Source organism: Varroa jacobsoni, unplaced genomic scaffold (genome assembly GCF_002532875.2).
Source record: "Varroa jacobsoni isolate VJ856 unplaced genomic scaffold, vjacob_1.0 contig00107, whole genome shotgun sequence".
Lineage (NCBI taxonomy): Eukaryota > Metazoa > Arthropoda > Arachnida > Mesostigmata > Varroidae > Varroa > Varroa jacobsoni.
The window spans coordinates 99,699-119,967 of record NW_019214409.1 but is presented as its reverse complement, the minus strand read 5'-3'; the positions used below and the strand labels follow the sequence as shown (position 1 = coordinate 119,967).

At 39.0% G+C, this 20,269-nt stretch overlaps 1 protein-coding gene across 1 annotated transcript; it reads left to right on the top strand.

The window, feature by feature from the left end:
* The first annotated feature begins 184 nt into the window (after positions 1 to 184).
* Positions 185 to 16,986, top strand: LOC111270758 (VWFA and cache domain-containing protein 1). The gene is made up of 13 exons (XM_022851155.2): positions 185 to 1,258; positions 6,756 to 6,860; positions 6,972 to 7,109; positions 7,292 to 7,482; positions 7,630 to 7,729; positions 7,962 to 8,130; positions 9,772 to 9,908; positions 10,103 to 10,263; positions 10,556 to 12,107; positions 12,428 to 12,716; positions 13,041 to 13,174; positions 13,939 to 13,993; positions 14,299 to 16,986. Exons 1-13 carry the CDS (start codon positions 1,079 to 1,081, stop codon positions 15,183 to 15,185), a joined length of 4,098 nt encoding a protein of 1,365 aa, XP_022706890.1. The 5' UTR covers positions 185 to 1,078; the 3' UTR covers positions 15,186 to 16,986.
* The last annotated feature ends 3,283 nt before the right edge of the window (positions 16,987 to 20,269 follow it).

The following is a 20,269-nucleotide window of genomic DNA, read 5'->3' as shown; positions in this document are numbered from 1 at the left end:
TTATTTTCGTCCGCTTTAGTTCTTGCATCCTCACTGTGATTAACTTGTAGAGACATTTTAATAGTAGCAACAGCTCTTCTCTAACCAAAACATGTTTGTCCTTTAAAGAAGAGAGAGGCCGACCGTCTGCTAACCCTCTCTACGCTAGAAAGGGCTGATCACTTGAGATCCTAGCAGTAAAAGCCGCAGGGCAACCAAGGCGCAGAGAATAAAGGGTACCAGTCGTGCGGTGAATGTTTACAAATAAGAGGGCTTGGGCCTCTCCTGGCCGCAACAGGACGAGTGGAGATGAGGGAAGACAGCGAGAAAGATAAAGAGGTGACGAAGAAAGAAGAAAAACAAATGAAAGGCAGGACAATATGCAGAGACCTGTAAGCAGGCTGCGGCCGTCGTTCGTCGAAAGGTTGACGCAGCCATAACCAAAAGTGCTCACTCCGTCCGCACTCACGTCTATCGGTGATGAGCCTTTTTGAATACTGCATTTCGAACGAACATTGCTGCCGGTCAAAAAGCACAATTGAACGGACGGATTAGACACCGAACGTTGACAGAGCAGTTGTTCTGTGGGTATCACGCGTACACACAGTTCGACTCTAGCCGGAGTCTTGCGTACAGAAATGTATTGAAGCAGAAGATCTGTCGGTTATCGAAGAAAAAATAAGTCAGAACAGCAGCTGAGGCAGCCAGGCTCAAAGAAAATGATGAGCGAATAAGAAGTGGCGGAAAATCCGCCAGTGATTCCTTAGTTTAGTTATGTATTCGAGTTTATAGTATCTCTGAAAGTATGAGCACACAAGGACAACTGTGCAGTCGTGTGGATGTGTTTGACTTATTGGTCATATACAGTGTTATGATTCAAATAGAAACAGGATTCTAAATGTAATAACGAGCATACTTGTACATACAGTGTACACTTTCGGCAGTCAGTACCAATAACGGGTGTTGTAAATAAGAGTATTCAGCTTTTTTGCCCTCTGAAGGCGAAAAGTGAACTTCAGCATTGAGTGGAGGAAGTTCAACAGTGTGTAGATTCTATTTTCGTTATTCCATGACAAATTCTGCCAATTAAATTGTCGCCATGGCGTTCTGCTACCTTCGCGGGTTCGGAAGCGGGGCAGCCGTGGCTCTTTGTGCATGGATTGTTCTGTTCAGCGCAACATCTGCACAGGATCTCAATTCAAATGCTGATCGAGCGAAGCTGTTAAGCCAACACTTGAAACGAATGCCTCATATGAATCTGAAGTTTGATGATATTCAGGTTGGTGCATTAGGTTAATCGTACAGAAAAATTTTTGTAAGTAGAAACATCACGGCTATTGATAGCATGCATCGGTTTCCTTGTACAGCCCACACCCGGGACATTGTATAAACTTCATTGAGTAAGACAATCTTAATCCCGACTAGCATTCGGCTAAAGTGAATGATTACTTACTATGTCATCGAACACATTTTTAAACAAGAAATGAATACGATTAACATGAGAGTCGGATTACTTTTTGAATACCATTCCTTTTCTTTTTCCATACCAATTCTACTCTTTCAAATGACCAACATATTTTTTGGGCATTCGTCCCTCAGTTAAATCTTCGTTCTGAATTTTAAATTCAACCCGCAGTAAGTACCCAGCTTTCAATTTGGCTGCTTTCTAACCGCTTTGGGTGATCTTGTTTGCATTGAATAGATAGTGTACCTTTTATAGTGTTGCAGGCCTTCTAGTGTGCTAGGATTTTAGGCACCAATATATATATATATATATATATGGGCAATGTAATTTTGAATATACGCCATACAATTTATGGTAACTTAATTTATGGTAAAAACTTTGGTCTATCAATTAACTAATATAATTAATTGACTAAGTGACTGAGATCTTTTTAGGGGACGTTTAGTCTAGACTCCACATACCATTCACCTGATATTTTTTCTATGTTATCATTCATTCATTTGTAATGGCCATAATTCTGTTTGTATTAATTTCGCACGATTCTGTCGTATTACGATTTGGTGCGACGTCTCCTTCTGGTAAACGAGAGATTTACTTCACTACATCTGTTCTGTGTATCGCCCTTTCGATGGTTGAGTTACTTGTATTTTTAAAAATAATGTCGGATCAAGGTACTAGGTGCCCTCTTTTATTTATACTTGTGGAATTCAATTAGCTAACTCGATTTTATTATAAATAAATTTATGACGGCTTAACTATTCGCAATGAGTCGTATGCGTTATGTCCATTTGGCAGACTGAGACAGCGGCAAAACATCGAAGCGCTGGAAGGATATCGTAATGATTGAGTATATACCTATGTAAATGCAATAACTATTTTTCGCGCATACATGCATTCTATAATTCTTCGTTTAATTAGCAGGTTCATCTTATGCAGTAGATGGACATTAAGATAAAAAAAAATGTGTCAATGATTTAATGCAAGGTAGTCTACAATTGAGCTTAAGCAATTGATTCATTATATAATGATTATAGCTTTTAGTCGTTTATATGGATACCAATGATCTGTTGCAGCCTAGTTCGGATATTGGAATTCTCCTTTACTTATATGTACTGCACCATAGAATATCAGTTGGGATTTTAAGTTCCTAATAACGCAAAATTGGACAAACGCATAGCAAAAACGTACTTAGTATATAGTTGAAAAGAAAAACCGTGGAATATGTTGTAAAATTGTGCACACGACTATATCGTGACAAATGTAGCATTGGCTTCGGGACGTTAAACAATCACTTTTTTTCATGTTCTTTGTATAGCGTTGTTTATATAGTGTATATATATAGATTGAATGCTTAGCCCCAGCATCGACAAAACAAGTCGTGTATTTTTTCAACTTTATTGCCTTGTGTGCATGACATGCGTAGAGGATAATACGGCACCTAAAGGACTTGAAATGGATCGTCGAACTGAACAGCTAGAATATTTCTGACAAGCGTAAGAAAAGCCTCCACAGACAGAAGCCTTCTAGCTCGGCGTCTGACCTATGTAGCTATTGATTGGGCCAGTGTATAGTTCGAACTTTTAGTATTGTTAAATGGATTACTTGTAGAATTATTTGAAAAGCTCTAGGTTAACGTTTCAGAATGTTGCATTCGAGACTTGACTTATAAAATTGTGCCTAGGTATGAATCCTTAGCGATTGGATAGGTTAATTCAGATGAACTTAGAGTGCACGCGGCACGATCAGCTATTTTTGCGCTGGCCGTTCGCAGCATTCGTTGGCTGAGGCGTAATACCGCAAACTAAATTCAGATTGACTCAACGTTAACGCGTTGTTTGTTCTTAGGTTGCGATCGATAATATTCGCTCTGAGTCTTTAGCGATAGTCAAAGTACGCTGCAAATACACTGCTGTAACATTTTCCTAGCTCTTTCATCAATTGAACTATAATATTTACGAAATGTCAATGTCGATACCCAGAATTAGGAGCATATTAACCGCTTCAATAGCAACAACTTAGAGGAGTCTTAGCTACCTACGAGGCGTAATCATGTGATCTGACAAAAATTTGTAGATGATGACAAGAACTGTTTGTCACTCATATCAGATTCTTAGTTTAGATTGAGCAGTTCAAGGTAATTAAATATACACAAAATCATGTTGTATATCTTTTATAGGTGAATAAGCATATATTTTAATGAGTTTAGGTAGTTTGACTATGATAATTCAGCCACTAGATAGTTATTTGCGATTAGCTAAACTAGAACTAAAGGTAAACTATCGCTGTCCTTGTGACTAACATCAAAGTACTAATACTTAGGTGCAATCGGACTTGCATTACGCCAGTCCAAGTCCGATTGTTTAAAAACATCATAATCAGGACCTGTGAAACGTTGATATCGTGAACACGTTCGTATTTACCATATCAGCGTTAGCTTTTCGTCGTGCCAATCTTTGTTCCCCCTTGGCACATAGAGCAAAAAATGGACTTCAAAAGCAGAACAAGAAGAGACTGATACAACGCTATAGGCTACCATGGTAGCATCGAAGTGCCTATGCTGCATCTCCCTTTAACTTTAATGTCTAATAGTACTGCGCTGCGTTGTTTTTTTTATACCCGATAAATTACCGAATTGATCATCCATTCATTAGCTTTCGAGACTTACAAGAACCACGTATTTAAAAATCACACACTCGAAATTCTCCAGTTGGGGGGTCGAGGTCAACAGGATGTGTTGCTGTGATTATCTCGTAGTGATATACTTGCCTATTAAATTTAGACACGTGAGGTGATTTAAGGTCAACATCAGATTACGACATACTTTTCTATGGAGCCACCAGCCAGCCGCTAGAAGCAACAACGTTGTTTTGAAACATTTAATACGACAAGATGTAAAAAAACAATTGTAAAATTACTGTGAGATGTTAAGTTTAATTTTTCCATTATAATGCATGTACGTTTTGTAATCACACCAAGCAGAGCACACCTACAACGTTGTCTCCTACTTGTAGATACATGGGCTTGTTTTACGAACGCGTCAACACCATCCAATCTTTCTGAACCTTTTACAGCGCGGTCATGACTCTAACTAGACTGAATTTTATCGGGACGAATGCAGTAAGTCATTCCCGCTTAGATTGAAATAAAGTAATAAACAAAAACTGGTAGATTTTATGCCGAAGCTAATTAACTGGCTTCGGGACGCTCAACATACTACTGTCAGACATAGACTATTTTAATGGCAAAATAAGAGCTCCGGGTACTCCTTTATGTCCTTGTTCAGCGATAGGGCATAAGAGTTTAGTTAAGACATTGAAATCATGTGGTCTCCTGTAAGACCCGACGCGTGGAGAAAACTCACAGAACCTACAAATTAAAGAAATTTTTACTTGAAGACTTATCGAAAACGTTAGTGAAATAAGGAAAGCAACAAACATGAAAAAGCTTAAATATATAGTATCTCATAATAGCTAACTGAAACAAGCGCATCTATCTGTTCAATATTTAACTAAAAAAAGCTTTGTGTTTACTTACTCAAGTAAACTTTTATGGTAAACAAGTAACAAGTAAAATTTTATGGTATTATTGATTTTATGAACAATATACGTCATCAGTTTCTTGAAACTCGTTCGTTATGACCCTATATATACTTTCGTTTAAATCTTTCATGGGCTCAATAGTTTTATCGCAATATAGTCATCGATCTTTATCATAAAAATTTCACTGGTTCCCACTTTCCTGCATTCTTAAATCTATGCGATACACAAGCTCGTCCCTTTAATTGCATTAGTAAAAAAAGACCCTTAGTGTTCTAATCATTGCACCTCTTGTGTTTGAAAATACAAGAAAGCTACGTATTTTAGCAGTAGTACGCCACGATCTCCGTTCCGCCCCCTTCCTCTCACACACGGCCTGTTACTTAAAAGGACCGTCCTCAAAGTGTTATCAAACTGGAGACACTAGATGGGCCCGAACGGTGTGGACAAGATGGCGATCGTGGGGACGATATAATGTCTTGTCATAACATTCGCGTGTCGTACCTCCTTCACGCTTTCTGTGTCCGCCGTGTGCTTAGCGTTTCCTAGACCTAGTCAGGTTACGTTGTTTCCTAACCTACAATCAACATGCGCGTAGTTCTTCCCGTAAAATCTTTTTCGTTCGAGCCTTCTCCACTTGTTGAGCTAGTTGTCTCTTTCCGGTCGACACTAGTTCTCTTGCTCATCGAACTCTTGTTAATGGCTATTGATCGAAATTGATTGCTCGATCGTCGAAAACAAGCCTATCGAATCATTAGATATACATGAATTTTTTATAATATTAATGAAGGGAGTTGAGTTATGCATGTGAGCAGGCTTGCGTCCGGGAGACAACAGTCATTGATGAGCGATGATATGTTCGAAGTGATCTATAGCACTCGGCCGCAAATACACAGAAATAATCAGTTGACCTATTGTATCAGTAGTGCAAGTATAAAGACAATCGGGATCATATCGTGAACCTATCAGCATCTATAAGTACTTAACAAGTACATCATCTGGTGTATAGTCTTTAAAACGACACGAGCTGGAAAGTAATTGAGCGTCTTAATAGACAATGAAGGGAGGAACTAACAGCTTGGTTGGGAGTTGCACAGCTTATCTCAGCCAATTTCGCAATAGGAGCATGTGCTGAGGTAAAGTGCTTTACCTGTAAAAAGTGTTGCAGTTTTTCTATTTGTTTGTTTGTTTGTTCCAGATGACGTCGTGAGGTTCCAAAGTATCCGACCGATAAAGTTGTAGGGTGTTTTTTTGTTTGTCCGAGATATTTGCTCATTGTTGCTACTTTTGTATAATTTTTATCCTGTATAAAAAAAGAGCAGAAAACCAAGACAGTTGTGCCGCTAGATTTTGGATGTTGCATATATGTTTCGGGGCAGAGGTTAATTAACGCACACAAGCAATGATGCCAGAAAATAACTCTTCCTCTTCCTTCGTAAAACTAATGGGTGTTAAAATAAAATATATACATACATATGCATTATATTTATATGGCTTTTTTATCTTCTAATAAATACATTTGATTTACTAAGGAAAGAATGTATTTATTATTATTAATTATTGTTCTTATTATCGTGATTTTCTAAACAAGAATATTTTTTAAATAAATTAGATTCTTTTAGTATGATAGGAATAAGACATTTGTTCTTAAATAGAATATTTTAATCTTTTCCTCAATAATAATAATGGCATATGTTACTATTATTATTACCATTATTTTTTATTAGCATAATGCTAAGCGTCAGAAAAGTAAGTGAATGCATTTTTAATTGCAGGCTAATTTGGAACGGTTGTCTTTCACACCTTTACGATTCAGCCGAGATGATATTGTGTCCAGGGTTCACGGAGCGCTTAAGAAGAAACACCGAGAATTAGCTAAGGTTTGTTGCTGTGTCATAAACCAACGGTTTCTGAATGCATAATTGTAAGATTATGTCTAACTAAAAACTGAAACGCTCGACAAAAATTACGTGTATATTGTATATAAACAGGCCTTACAAGACGGCTCACAAGGTATTCGAGATGTGATGCTACATACACCAAGGCGAACCGATGTGCGACCAAAATTCTGCTGCGGTCTCAATATTGAGGATGTGGGCATAACGTTCGACCCGCTCTTTAACTCCGAGGTATGACTACATAACTTCCAGTGCGCTCCTATTTATTTCATTCCAATTTTTTTTTTCTCATGGGATTCTACCAAGAAATGTATAGTTCAGATAAATGTATATGTTTGCAGAGCTTAACCGCAAAACATTTAGGCGAAAAGAACTTTCGAGCGTTGCCGTATCTTTGACGTTCTTTCTTTTAGGTTGTAACCAACGCCAGCTGTACCCCATCTCGGGAAAGTGAATCGTTCTATGACCTGACTCAAATTTTTGAACGGATAAGTTCTTCAGTTCCTGCCGCTCGATGGCAATTCTTTATTTCACAGCGGACGCATCTTGAATTTCCCGCAGTGACTGGGGCGAGCTCATTCTGTGGGGACGTCACGAGGCACCGGTCAGTCGAAAATGTTTTATGTATTTACCTTAGATAACTTGATACTTACACTTATATTTTATGTACAATAAACGTGCGTGCATAATTGGATCATTATCATATCGTAAGCGGTTTTTGTTTGTGTTTTTAAAAAAATTGTCTATACAGGGCCGCATATACACGTGGAGTTCGGCCACGATCCAAACAGGTGGTGATGATTTTTGACCACGGAGGGCATATGGCGGAATCCCAATTTGAGGTTGGCAAGGTTTGTGTTAGTCAGTATATTATTTTTCTGAGTTTTGGCTTTAGTCGCATATTCGGATCAGCAGTACCATTGTCATTTTTTCAGTTAATTAGAATCCCGAAATATAAACTCTTCTATGCAACGACCATTGCTTTTTTTTATGTTAACAAATAAAACCAAGAACCCATTATGAAAGCTTGTTACGGCTCATGTCTGTTGACTGCCTAACATTTTTATTATATTGCGGTGTCAGGCGGTTACACGGTTCTTCATCCAGAATCTAAGCCCTCAAGACAGACTGGCCGTTATAGCCGTAGCAGACAAGGCTACCGTGGCGCCTGATTGTCAAACATTAGTCTACGCCCATGATGAAGCTATACGCGGGATGCTGGATTTTGTCGATAACATAAAACAGAAAGGAAGTAAGTAGAATTCAAACTGCACGTGCATAGCTTAATTTTGCTTCCAGTTTAAATTCGCTATTTTCGAATATTGATGCCGAAAGGTTCTGGCTGCAGGCTGATGTCTTTAAAATTATTTATTTACATGCTAGCTTTGAGCAATATCATTTTCTTCAAAATGTATTTCATGATGAACATATGTGGAGGTAGTATATACTTTGTTAGTCATTTTTTTTCCATTAGTTTGGACTGCTATAATTCAATAATAAGTCGTCGAAGTAGGCAGAGAGTGGGCATATCTTTTGTCAGTCTGAATACGCCAACTAAATCTATACCTTACAGAAATTTAGAGTTATCAATTTGAGAGGCGATTTTGTTTGTCGGATCTAAGAATCGCCTAATTTAAGTGATAAAGATGTTTTAACCTTATGAACTCTCCACTCAGTACTTTGTGATTACTGCCATCGGGCCGATGTCCCAACGAATCTCTCGAAATTATTATCAGTCTGCTCTTGGTATCCATGTAGTTAGTTAATCTTCATGTGGCGAGCAAAATGAAACGAAAGAAAATATCGAGGAGGCAACGAACAGGCTAAGCGCCCTATCATTTAGATGCCTGGTCTACATTCATATACCAATATGGCACGTTTGCCTCATAGTTTCGCTGCACCATTGTGCATCGCGACGTTTTTGCTCTGGCCGTTTTCTATGTAGGTGCAGGGTATGTTACTTGAGATACTTGTCCTTTTTCGAACCATTATGCTCCTTGGCAAACTCACACCATGAAAGTGGGGCCACCTATCGTCGTATAGTGCAAAACGCCTAGTGCCGCTGCCGCTGTCATAGCCTGTGTTATTGTGTACTTACGCTCCGTTCAAACTCATTGTCTATAAAGATGAGACGAATCTGAAGAGACTCTTCATATGACGAACTAAGGCAGTTTTCCTTTACTGAGAAGAAAAAATCGACAAGACATGAGGACGGTGTTACATACCCAGATACCGAAAGTAGGAGTGAGAAGCCACTCAGGAGGCAGAATGAAACCGAAAACTATGCCTATTGCGAGATACGAGTTGGCTCTTTAGGGCAATGGCTGATCCTAATCTGTTTCATAGAAAGCAAAGTCATGTGTGACATGATATAGTGGTATAGTACAGCTAGTGACTCTAGGTTCTAGCAATTGAGATCCGTAAATATGGTAATAACATTATGTTCTTATATTTTTTTGCAACTCTTAAATAAGATAACATTTATTATTATTTAAACCAAAAGACAAAAACGTTACTGGGGAAGAATCGTTAACATATTGTTCAGTCAAACCATGAGTTCACTTTTTGCCAGATAACTCTATTGGCTTCCGGGAGAGATTGTTGATCACTAGAATTATTTAAATCGTTCAATCGTTCATCGTATAATACAGCCAGCAAAACACGTTGTAGTGTTTGTTTTTGAGTGGTAACTTTATGGAGTTCTTCCGCCTCTTAGGCAAAGTATATTTTTATTAAAATTATGTACGATCAACTTAAGATTGATTAATTAAACGCTAAAATAGTTGTAGAAGACTGGAAACAAAACTGATGATGATTAAACATGACACACAATAGTAGAGAATTATAATTGTATCGTCAGTCACACAAAAAGCCTGACATTGCTTTTTTCCAGATTTGACAAACCACAAGGAAGCTCTATCTCAGGCGTTTGATTTGCTTAGAAATACGCCATCAAGTGAAGATAGCTACAGTGATGTACTTGTCGCTCTTATCTCAATGGGAAAGTTTTCACACCTCCACGACAAAAAGGTATCCTGAGTTTTTATTTTAATTTAAGCTACATAATTAAGCAAAGAATATCCGTAAACCACTCCTTCCCATGTTTAATAAGGTCTTTGTTCGAACATATCTCGATGCCTTTTCATATGAGTGTTAAACAATTCACACCAAAGACTTGTAAAGATTTAGTAACTTGTAGTAATTACTATAATCCGACTTTTTAGGAAATTTTGGACTTGATTAGTTTGCGCAGAAGGGAATTAAAACGTCATCGAGTAGTAATCAACACATACATGCTTGGTGATTCTCGAAGGAGCATTGTCTTTGCTAAGGATTTTCTTGAGGCGATAGCAGCCACGCCTATCGACATACAGGGTAGCCGGAGGTAATACTAAGAGAAGAGATTCTAACATCAAAATTCATATTTAAGGAATTATATTAGTGATCAACTTCAGCTGAGGAGCACGTTAGCTTTTGTGTCGCTTTTGACATCGATGTTAATATTAATTATCCATTATAAGTTTTGTCCTTTCTGTGTTTTTAACGAAAAATTGAACACGTATAACCTGTTGCTGATATCTTCGATTGTGCTTCAAATAATACTGTAGCCGCTAATAGAATAGATCTAACTGTACTCTTTTCTTTGTTTGTTCACGCTTTTATGTTGAGCCACGTAGGGGGGCATCATTTGTAGTAAATTCAACAGATAATCTCACAGCCACGGCGGGCCGTTTTGTGGAGGCGTTTCCTCCACCCGATATTTTCCCACCAATGAATTACTCTTCTCCGTGGTTTGATCCGATCAGCCGACAACTGCTCGTTACGGTTGCTTTACCTGTCAAGCTTATGGGCATGAATCGCGCCGTGCCTGATGGTGTGCTGGGATTTGATTTGCCGTTACATTATCTCGTTGAAGATCTTCAGATGCCTGAGCAGTCTCCAGAACATTACGCGTTTTTGCTGAACGCGGAAACCGGACATATCATGTCACATCCTATGTTTGTTTCTGGTAAAGCTGTTGCCGTTGAGGGAACTTCTCCGTTAGTATCGTCACTCGAGCCAGAGTTGCCACCTCTTAAACTCTTTCGATATTCTCGCTTCGATCTCTCCAACGAAGAAAATTCTGTGCAGTACACATGGAAAAATGTCGAAGGCACCCCATTTACAGTGTTCGTAGCCAATCGCACCACAAACCGACCGGTTCTAGCGCTCGAGAGTCCCATATCGTTAAAGGAAATTTCAGGCCGTTCACTGGTATATCACCGACTCGACCTTATCTCTCAGGTATCGAAATGTACTCATTCAAATCAGCTAGCATCAACACAAGCGCTGGGTGTATTCTTGAGTGAGGTGGCTTTTGCTAATCCGTTCGCACATCAGATGACCGACGAGACGAAAGAAAGCGTGCGTTCATTGAGCCACTATCTATTCGATCAGACAAATATGATGACCAATCCTGGAATAGTCAAATCTCATATCAGAGAAGAAGTTCGACTCTTAGCCTATTTGACGAAAGACTGGAACATTAATACTTCATTGGATATCGCGATTCGGCGGTATATAGCCAGTGCAAAAGGAGTTATGATGATGTGGCCTGCTACAATAATTCCACAAAGATTCGACCCCACTATGCGTGAGTGGTATGCTCAAGCGGCTGAACTAACGGATCGTACTGTTTTGACGGGACCTTACCTCGATGCGGCTGGTTACGGCCAAGTAGTCACGCTGAGCCGCGCTCTGGTACGTGATAATAGTGTAATAGCCGTTGTAGCAATGGACTTGAACGTTGGTTATTTGAGCAAATTAATGGGAGACCTATTTCCGGAATGTGACGTACGTTCCATTGGCTTTGGTGATATTACGTGTTTTCTTATGGACCACAAAGGATATGTTGTATCGCATCCGTCACTGATAGATGCAACATTCCCACAGCCTCCGAAAACTCCGAAAGAATCACTACATATAGCGCACAAAGAACATGTAGTTGCCAACGAAATCCTTAGCCTTAAGGATTTCTCAAAGAAATCAGCATGTATATCACCGTCAGATCGCACAGTGCAACGAACCTATGAGCTGCGGATGTCACTTGCAAACGCACTTATAAACGTCGTTCAGAATGAACTTTCTTGCCACAAATACTACGTCTCAGCTATAGCGCGGTCAAATTTGTTCATAGGGCTTATCAACAAAACCTGCCATAGTGGGCAAGCCTTTACGCCGTGCGGAGTGGTAAGTTCTTTTCTTATGTTGATCCCTCATATATGTAAGATACGAACTGTTAGGGGCATTTAGCCGCGTACGAAAAGCTAAGGGTCGAAACGATCGACGTAAATATATCTCCATCGAAAAAGTATTTCGCGGCTATGTAATATTAATTCTTGGCTTTCCTTGTTCTGTTCTCTAAAAGGTATTATAGCTTTTCCATGTTGCACTCTTCTACGTACGAGCTTTGATAACGAAGTATATCACGCCCCTCGAATAGGCTTTTGCATGTGATAAATGACAATTGCAATTATCATGTTGGTCTTTTAATGCTTTGCTAAAAACAGAATGATCGCGGGTGCCTGAATTGCCGTCGAATGGCCCAGGATGATCCAGAGTGCCCCTGTCAATGCGCCTGGTCTAGAACGATGAGCGGTGCTGGTCAATGCAGCGCTTTCGCAGGGGACATCAGTGCCAGTTCAACGCCCGACCGATCTTTAGACCTATGCGCTCCTAGCCTACGTTCGCAAGAAGTTTTTGTTCCAGCATTTTTCTCAGTAGCAGGATCACCGACCGTTTTGCAAAAATGCTTTGCTGAAACTTGTCCCCTTAAGGCCAGCGCGAGCGAATGTTACGGTATGTCAATCTTCTTTTTTACATTACTAATGTATGTAGGCATTATAAATAATCTATTTGTCTAAAGAATTTCGAATGGATGAATTGTTACAAAATTAATTTTGAGCACAGTTCTATGAAATTCCTTATGGAGGCTAGAGCTTTCGCCGTCGTTTGTTTCTAAGAGAGCAAAGAGGAGATGGCTCTAAGAGTGCTTCATTAAGGTATAAGGATTTGATGACGGACGTCATCATTGACATTGCCTTATCGTATCATAAATACATTTAAACATTTTTCTATGCTAGCTAAAATTATGTTATAATGCTTTTTCTTTTTCTGTTTTAGAAGCGTCAGCTTGCGCCTGGTGTGTCTCCAATTTGGCCCACGTTGCCCTCGATCAACCGTATTGCGCAGCTCAGCCACACTGTTATCGAGGAGTCGTTAATGGAGCATCACCTTATGATATGATATCCATAGAGGTACGTACTATCAAAGCAAGGTTTTTGTTTGGCCGACCCTCGACGGGGATTGTTTTATAGTTACCGGATCTAGGTGACAGCTGCGAGAGCCATGAAGTGCACGCTCTCAGCGCTTTCCGGTTTTCTCTCACGTTAGAAGGATTGCATATCGCCATATATGTTCGTTATACACGAATTCCTCACCTGCTTATCATTTTGTGCGCAAGCTTTGTATCCTCTGTACCATTTATTCCTGCACTTTTATTAGGCCTTAGGTCACCTTTGCGCTCCTGTTACGTTTCCGCCACTTTAGGAGGATGGCATACCAACAGATTTTTAATCTGGACGCGAATTTTGCTTTCTAAAGGTTTATCTTTTCTATAAGAAAGATCTACGTAAAAATATTTGGCTTGGCCGTCCAGGTCCGCACACGAGACTTATGCAAAACAGCCTCTTAATATCTACTTCGCTACCGCCTCAGCTATCACCAGAGCTGTACTACAGGAGGAAACGCCGGTACCACAGCGATTCAAATTCTAAAACTGTTTTTTTTTTTAGATAAACCCGCTTGTTACCTATTTTTTAATATTTTTTTAATATTTATATATATTAAGATAATATATATAAATATATATAGGTATATACATATATTACAAACGTTATATTTCGGTATCTGCAAGCGAATTGAATATCATTAGACGATGTAATATATGTACTTAGTTTCAAGTTACCATATATCGCATGAAAATTTTTCACGACTTTACCAAGGCTATTTTGTATTGCAGGAGACATCTACTGGATATGGTTCGAATTTAGGATTCGGACCTGTGCTTGTCATAGGTTTGTCTTTTATATTCCTGTTTATTGTACAACTTTTTAAAATTTAACTTAAAACTGTAGTAAAAAAACAAAAATCTGATTTATTATGCTGCGTTCATCAAAAACCTCGCTAATTCAGATACTTAACACCCATAAGCAAACACACGTTGAGCTTTCACATATTCTGATATACCAACACAAAGTTGTCATTAATCTTTACAGATTTATTATTTTAGTTATCAATCTACAAGATCGCTCTGTAAACCCAATTTCAGGGAAGCGTATCGCAGATACGTATAAACTGTTTTCTCCTCTTTTGTTTATAGTGGCTTTCGTTATCGTTGGAGCTGTAGTGGTAAAATTCACTATTTGCTCTGGGAACGCCGCGACATATACATCTGGTAGGGAGCAGCAAGTTCCGCTCTTCATCCCGTCAGAACAGGAAGCCGAGCAGTTGTGTGGTTCGGCCGGTGTTCAAAGCCAGCAAAGTCAACCTGGTGTTCAGACAAGTCTTCTACTCAATTCTTTCAATGGAAATGACGTTACGGTGCTTAGTTCACCTTATCGGTACGCAAATAACAATTACAGACAAAGGCCGAGCGGTGCTGACTCTGACTTGGGTTATTCGTCGACAATTACGCCCTCATCCGAGATGGCCCCAGCAAGCACGGCAAGACGGGCCGCTAGTCCAGAGAGTGGTAGAGCAAGCTCGCCAAGTATATGCTCTTCCGCCAGATTTGCCCTACAGAAGAAAAAAACAAAGGGTGGAGCTGGCTCAATTATTATTACGACGACAGCTCAAATACATTCTAGTGATGAAGCGAGTGATTTCGAGGGTGTTAAAGAACGACATGAAGGTGAGCGTTTGACCAATGCCGTTGGCAACGGATCGTCGACGAAAGCTAAGGAGCCGTCAAAGGATCTCACAGACATTACTGTTATCAAAGAGATCGCTCGGGACGTCACCGAGCTTGTGAAGATGACGCCAGATAACGGAGATTGCGAGAGTGGCAATATTGACGTCGGTTTAACCAAGCAGCCCGATCAGCTAGGGGAGTCCGATGAACACGCGAAACGACCGCGCCAAGCGCAGAGACAAAAACAGAGGAGGGACTCATTTACAGCTAGAATAAAGACACCTGACGTATTATCTAACACTGGCGAATTAATTGAGATTCTGGAAAGGGCACCAGTTGCTGAAGAGATATGCTAAAGAATAGCTATTTTTAAACAGAATACACCACACAGCGGATTTCCGCTGCGGCCAAGACCAAGAATCCACAAGAGGTGTACTTTTACTCAGAATATTGACTGCCCAGTGGCTCCTTCGAGATGAAGTGTTCATCCATCTATTTAACCTGCAAGAAGTAGTAGTGGTTGTTAGTGTTCAGGAGTGGATCAGAGGCGCGCATCGCTGAAATTACTCTCGTATTGATCGGCCCATTCGTTCCTTCTGTGCAGTGAAGTGCATTGCTGTCAATATACAGCTATCCACCCATTCAAAACACGGTAGCTGCAGCGATTCAGTTCAAACGCTTGTACATAAAAAAAAAAAAAAACTAGTATTATATTGTTGAGTCTGATTATGGCGACGCCTAATTTTTCAGACCACTGTGTGCTCGCACTGTACATAATGCTAGGTACGTATATGAATTTCTCTAATTATTTACGCCCTAACCTAATTTAAGTACGTTCAGATTTTTTTCAACAGGGTGACTCAGTGACATGAGATGTAAAGAAGTCTGCACACATGCCAAAATATAGGTCTAGATGCAAAATGTTTTGTTCACCCCGGATTGATTAGTGCGGGGCTACTATGAACTAGCTCAAATAAAATAGCATGACATAAATATAGACAGTACGGCCTGATATGCTGCATCGAGCCTGAGATAATTGCCTTTGAAACTTTGCATTTTGTTTTGAAAACTGTCTAACCTTTAATGCAGGTTAGACAGGACCAAACAGTGGTTCAAGCATGATAATGTTATAATTTAACAACAATTATTATTAGAAACATCAAAAATAATTTTCAGAAAACATATTTTGTCCTTCAGAATGCCGAATTCTTAATAGTCATGTATGGAACTGCATAATTTTTATATACCTGCTTTTTGAAAGACGCTAAATCGACTGACCTTTTAGAAAACCTCAGTTTAAGTCAGCCTTAATTATGATAGTTTGACTGTTCCTAGACTAGTGTGCTCCTATATTTCTAGGCGACATGTGAAAAAAACACATTTGCTGATTAAAATAGACAAATCAAATACTACCGAAGGAGGGCGCGGTCGAGTTTGAAAAACAGCAAATGACAATTTAACATTTTCTTTTTTATAAAAAAAAAAAAAACTCGCTGCAACGCGTTATGATGGTGTATGGCTTGTCCTAACATAATCATATACCGATAGAGAAAGGCTTTGTAAATATTGAAACATCAATGTGTATATATCTTTAATATTTTGTTTCATTGAGCTCGAGCAAAATTACTGTATTTTAATATGGGCATATCAGTTCTTATAAGATAGACTTTCATACCCTCTTTTGTACTTACATAATAGGAGGGGACCGTTCTCAACTTGACCAATACAAAGTATTATGAAAGATGAAATAGCTGAAATGATTGTTTTTTTTACATTTGTGAGCGAAGTCACTATGCCATGAACGGATGCTGCTCAGACCTTCCAGGATATATAGTGTGGTATAAGTTTATGAGTATTATATAGGATTGTGCAAATGAGGCAGTAAGAGAGAGAGGATCGAATTTATGTAATGCCAAGTCTCTCCTTACAGGAATACGGTCGACTATATATTCTATATATATTAAATAAACATATAAGCACATTTGTATGCATAGAACAGTGATACGGTTGTCCTGAACGCGTGACGGTTGAGCGATGCCATGCATCCGGTAGATCAAACCTACAGACATGATTTGAATTTATTCGTAACTGCAATAATTGTTGTAATAAATAAAGAAAATAAAAAGGAAAAACGTTGAAAAAGTTTATTTTTAAATATATCTAATGTTGTCAAAGTATTATTTGGTCCATCATCCACTGTAGAAGCTATATAAATCTCGCGAGTGTCAGTCACCATTACCGTCCAGTATTCTATTATAAATCTTCAGAAAAAGCGACTTGTGCTACATTTCACAAAATTATAACTAAATTTCTACTCAATTTAGGAATATGTTCACATTTATTACTGATCAGTTATCTTTGGCCCAATATATATATATATGTGTGTAGACTTAGAAAAGTCTACACACATATATATATATATATTATTCTTGGACCGTGTTATTACAATATATATATCGTCTGATCTGTACCTTAAAGTGTAGAAGTAAAATAAAATTAACTTGATTTTTTTTGCTGCAATAACAGAAGAGCAACGGAATGTTATTTTAGTATACACAGGGCCTATATTCTTCGTATTGCGGCCACAGTAAAAAGTGTGTGCAACATTTAGAGTTTACAAACAATGGAAACACTTTCTGTACGCCCAATTCTACGCATTGCGACTTTGCGACGCGACCTTTGACCAACTTGAGTCAATTGGATAATATTTTGTAAGTGTGACACTTATATTATGCATAAACTACAGGTTTGCGAAGTGTAAACGACTAATTCACAAGGAACGATTGCGTATTGTAAGTCTTGGCATTGTGCTTTATGAGTGCCTGGTCCGAATTGTAGCCAAAAATACCAGAATAGAACTTTTATGCTTCTTTAAACTACTCTACATGCCCTAGTTACAGCAAAATTTTATTGAAACTAACTCGTTATGGGTTGGTCGAAAAGAAAGGTCCTTAGGCAATGACAAATAATCTAAATGAGTTATAGTTAAATGCTTGAATAAAATATACATGGGTTACAATTTTATGAGGTGCAACGTTAAGCCGCGTAGGAATGTAAACGTAACAATGTTTTTGAGTCTCATTGTTTTGGCACAAGCTTTTCAAATCGCGAGTCAACGGCTGACTAATGATGATGAAACTTAACGTCGGAACTTCCTGTAATGATCTCTATAAGACTCTTGCAGCAAGTGCAGCTGAGGTGGGCTAGTAGTATAGAAATGATGAGTAAATGTTCATTTAGCCGAAAAAGCTGCATTGTCCACACTTAGAGGATGTGATGTTAGTCGGTTTCGTCCAGATCTTGTGCGGCCGTCGTTCATTATACATTCCCTTTGAAAAAAGTCGGTATATAGTTCTTCAGTTATTCTTTTGGTTGCTAAATCAGAGGTTTAAGTTGCTTAATTGCAACAACTAGTATTGGCCTATATGAAGTTGAAGTTTTCCAAACATATGCCAGTGACGATCCAATCAAAAGGTATGAGTGTTTGTATAAGAACGATACGAGACTGTTTGTATTCCTGAATGTCCTATGCGCGGAGCACACTTTTGATTTTTGAAAAAGTGATGTGCAGTATACAGATTTCTTAGCGATTGCCTTTCCAGTGCATTAATCTAATAAGGTTCTAGTGAGAAATTTACATTACCATTAGCCTTTTTACTTCGAATTTAATCACTTTTTTCTGTGGGTTATGGTGATTGTAAGGAGAGCAGGATCATTTCATCAGGCAGGTTTAACCTCACTACTCTGAAAGTCTCTGATCCAAGATAATTATTCAGCTTTCAAAATTACAGAAAATTATGCCGAACAGACGCGGTAAGCGTCTGGCGTGAACCTCACCTCACGCACCCTGTAGCAGAAGCAACATAGACAATAAAGGTTTCAGCACTATTATTGTTATATCCTCTCTCTGGAACATAGCCTCTTGTACAAAACTTGGACTATTAAAAAATAGGTTAGAATAAATAAAATATATAAGACATTGAGCAACATGTTTGATTTTAATAAAGTTGTCATGGTTGTCCGACAAATCATCATCCATCACAGTTGCACTCTTTATTTACAGTATATTTATTTAGTTACAGACTTATTAATGCCAGCACGGTTCCGACACATATCATAATCCCGCGTACAGCTAACGCGCCGCTTATTTTCTATAATGCAACATTGCTAATAAATCAAATAAGAAACTCCCTCTCGGATTGAATTGCATAATTTTAGGTTGCCTATCTAATTCTGTAACTGGTTAGTTCAAAAGAAAAAACGAGGATAACTGTGCTCGGGGACCGTCGTAGGCTGACTCTGTCATCTATTTGAGCTTCACTAACACAGTGATCATTAACTGGGATTGCTCTTCTCACTGACCTGATAACGTTCAAAAACCGCAACATAAGCAGAGGTTCTCCACTCACGGGGATAACTGTCATTAGTTGTGTTAGTGACTGTAAGCGTCCTATGGCTGCTCTCAATACGCACCGAGACGCAATTTGAAGCTAACATGTGTGCGACTAAAGCTTAAATAAAGTTCACAATTGTAATACGATTTAAATCATATCTCTGTATATCAGACCACTATATGTAATACCATAGCCGAATATGAAAATCGAAAACAATAAATTCTTAATATATAAATTCTTATAATTCGGATATGCATATTATATCAGCAGGACTAGTCGCAATGAAGTATAGAGGGCGAAGGCAGGACTGACCTGTGTCGTGTCGAAACCGTGAGGCCCCCGATAGACAAAGAACTACAGCGTAGTGCTCCGCGCACCAAATTTTAGTACCCGTCGCCGAATCTCAACCATTTCAGAGCGCGCTGCCGAACTATCGAGGGATTATTAGATCGCAAGCACGAACTGCAGGTCGGTGGCAAGCGCACCCCTGTACGTAGCTAAAAAAACACTACGCCGTCCTGTGTCAGTTTATGTTGGCTTTCTTTATGGCGCTAAGGCTGATGCCAACATTCTTCCTATTAACTTATGCAACGTGCGTGTTAAACTTGCTTGCAGTTGAGCTCATCTGAGGATGCGCAGATGATTCGCGAATGCGATGAATACTTGCAGCATAAAAACTGAAAGATCTTGTGTTCAAATGTATATAATCGCATTATAGATATCTTCATACATACGGTCTTGTTTGCTTGCTGTGCAGTCTTAACTGCATGAAATAACTAAGGCGTGGTGATAAATTTGTATCGTACATCGAGAGTTTCTTACGACAGTTTATTGTCGCCTATTCAAAACCGTCCTCACACCTCTTCAAAATGTTTATTCAGACACATGTTATTAAGATTCCATGGAGTGCGAGCACATCTTCCGTCTGACGCCGTCGGACGGTTCGGAGTTTCTGTTCAGTGCACAAAGCGATGAGAAGCTAACGCAGTGAGTAAACAAGATTGTATATTTCGCAGCACTGTTCCCTTCGCAACCACTGACAGGGA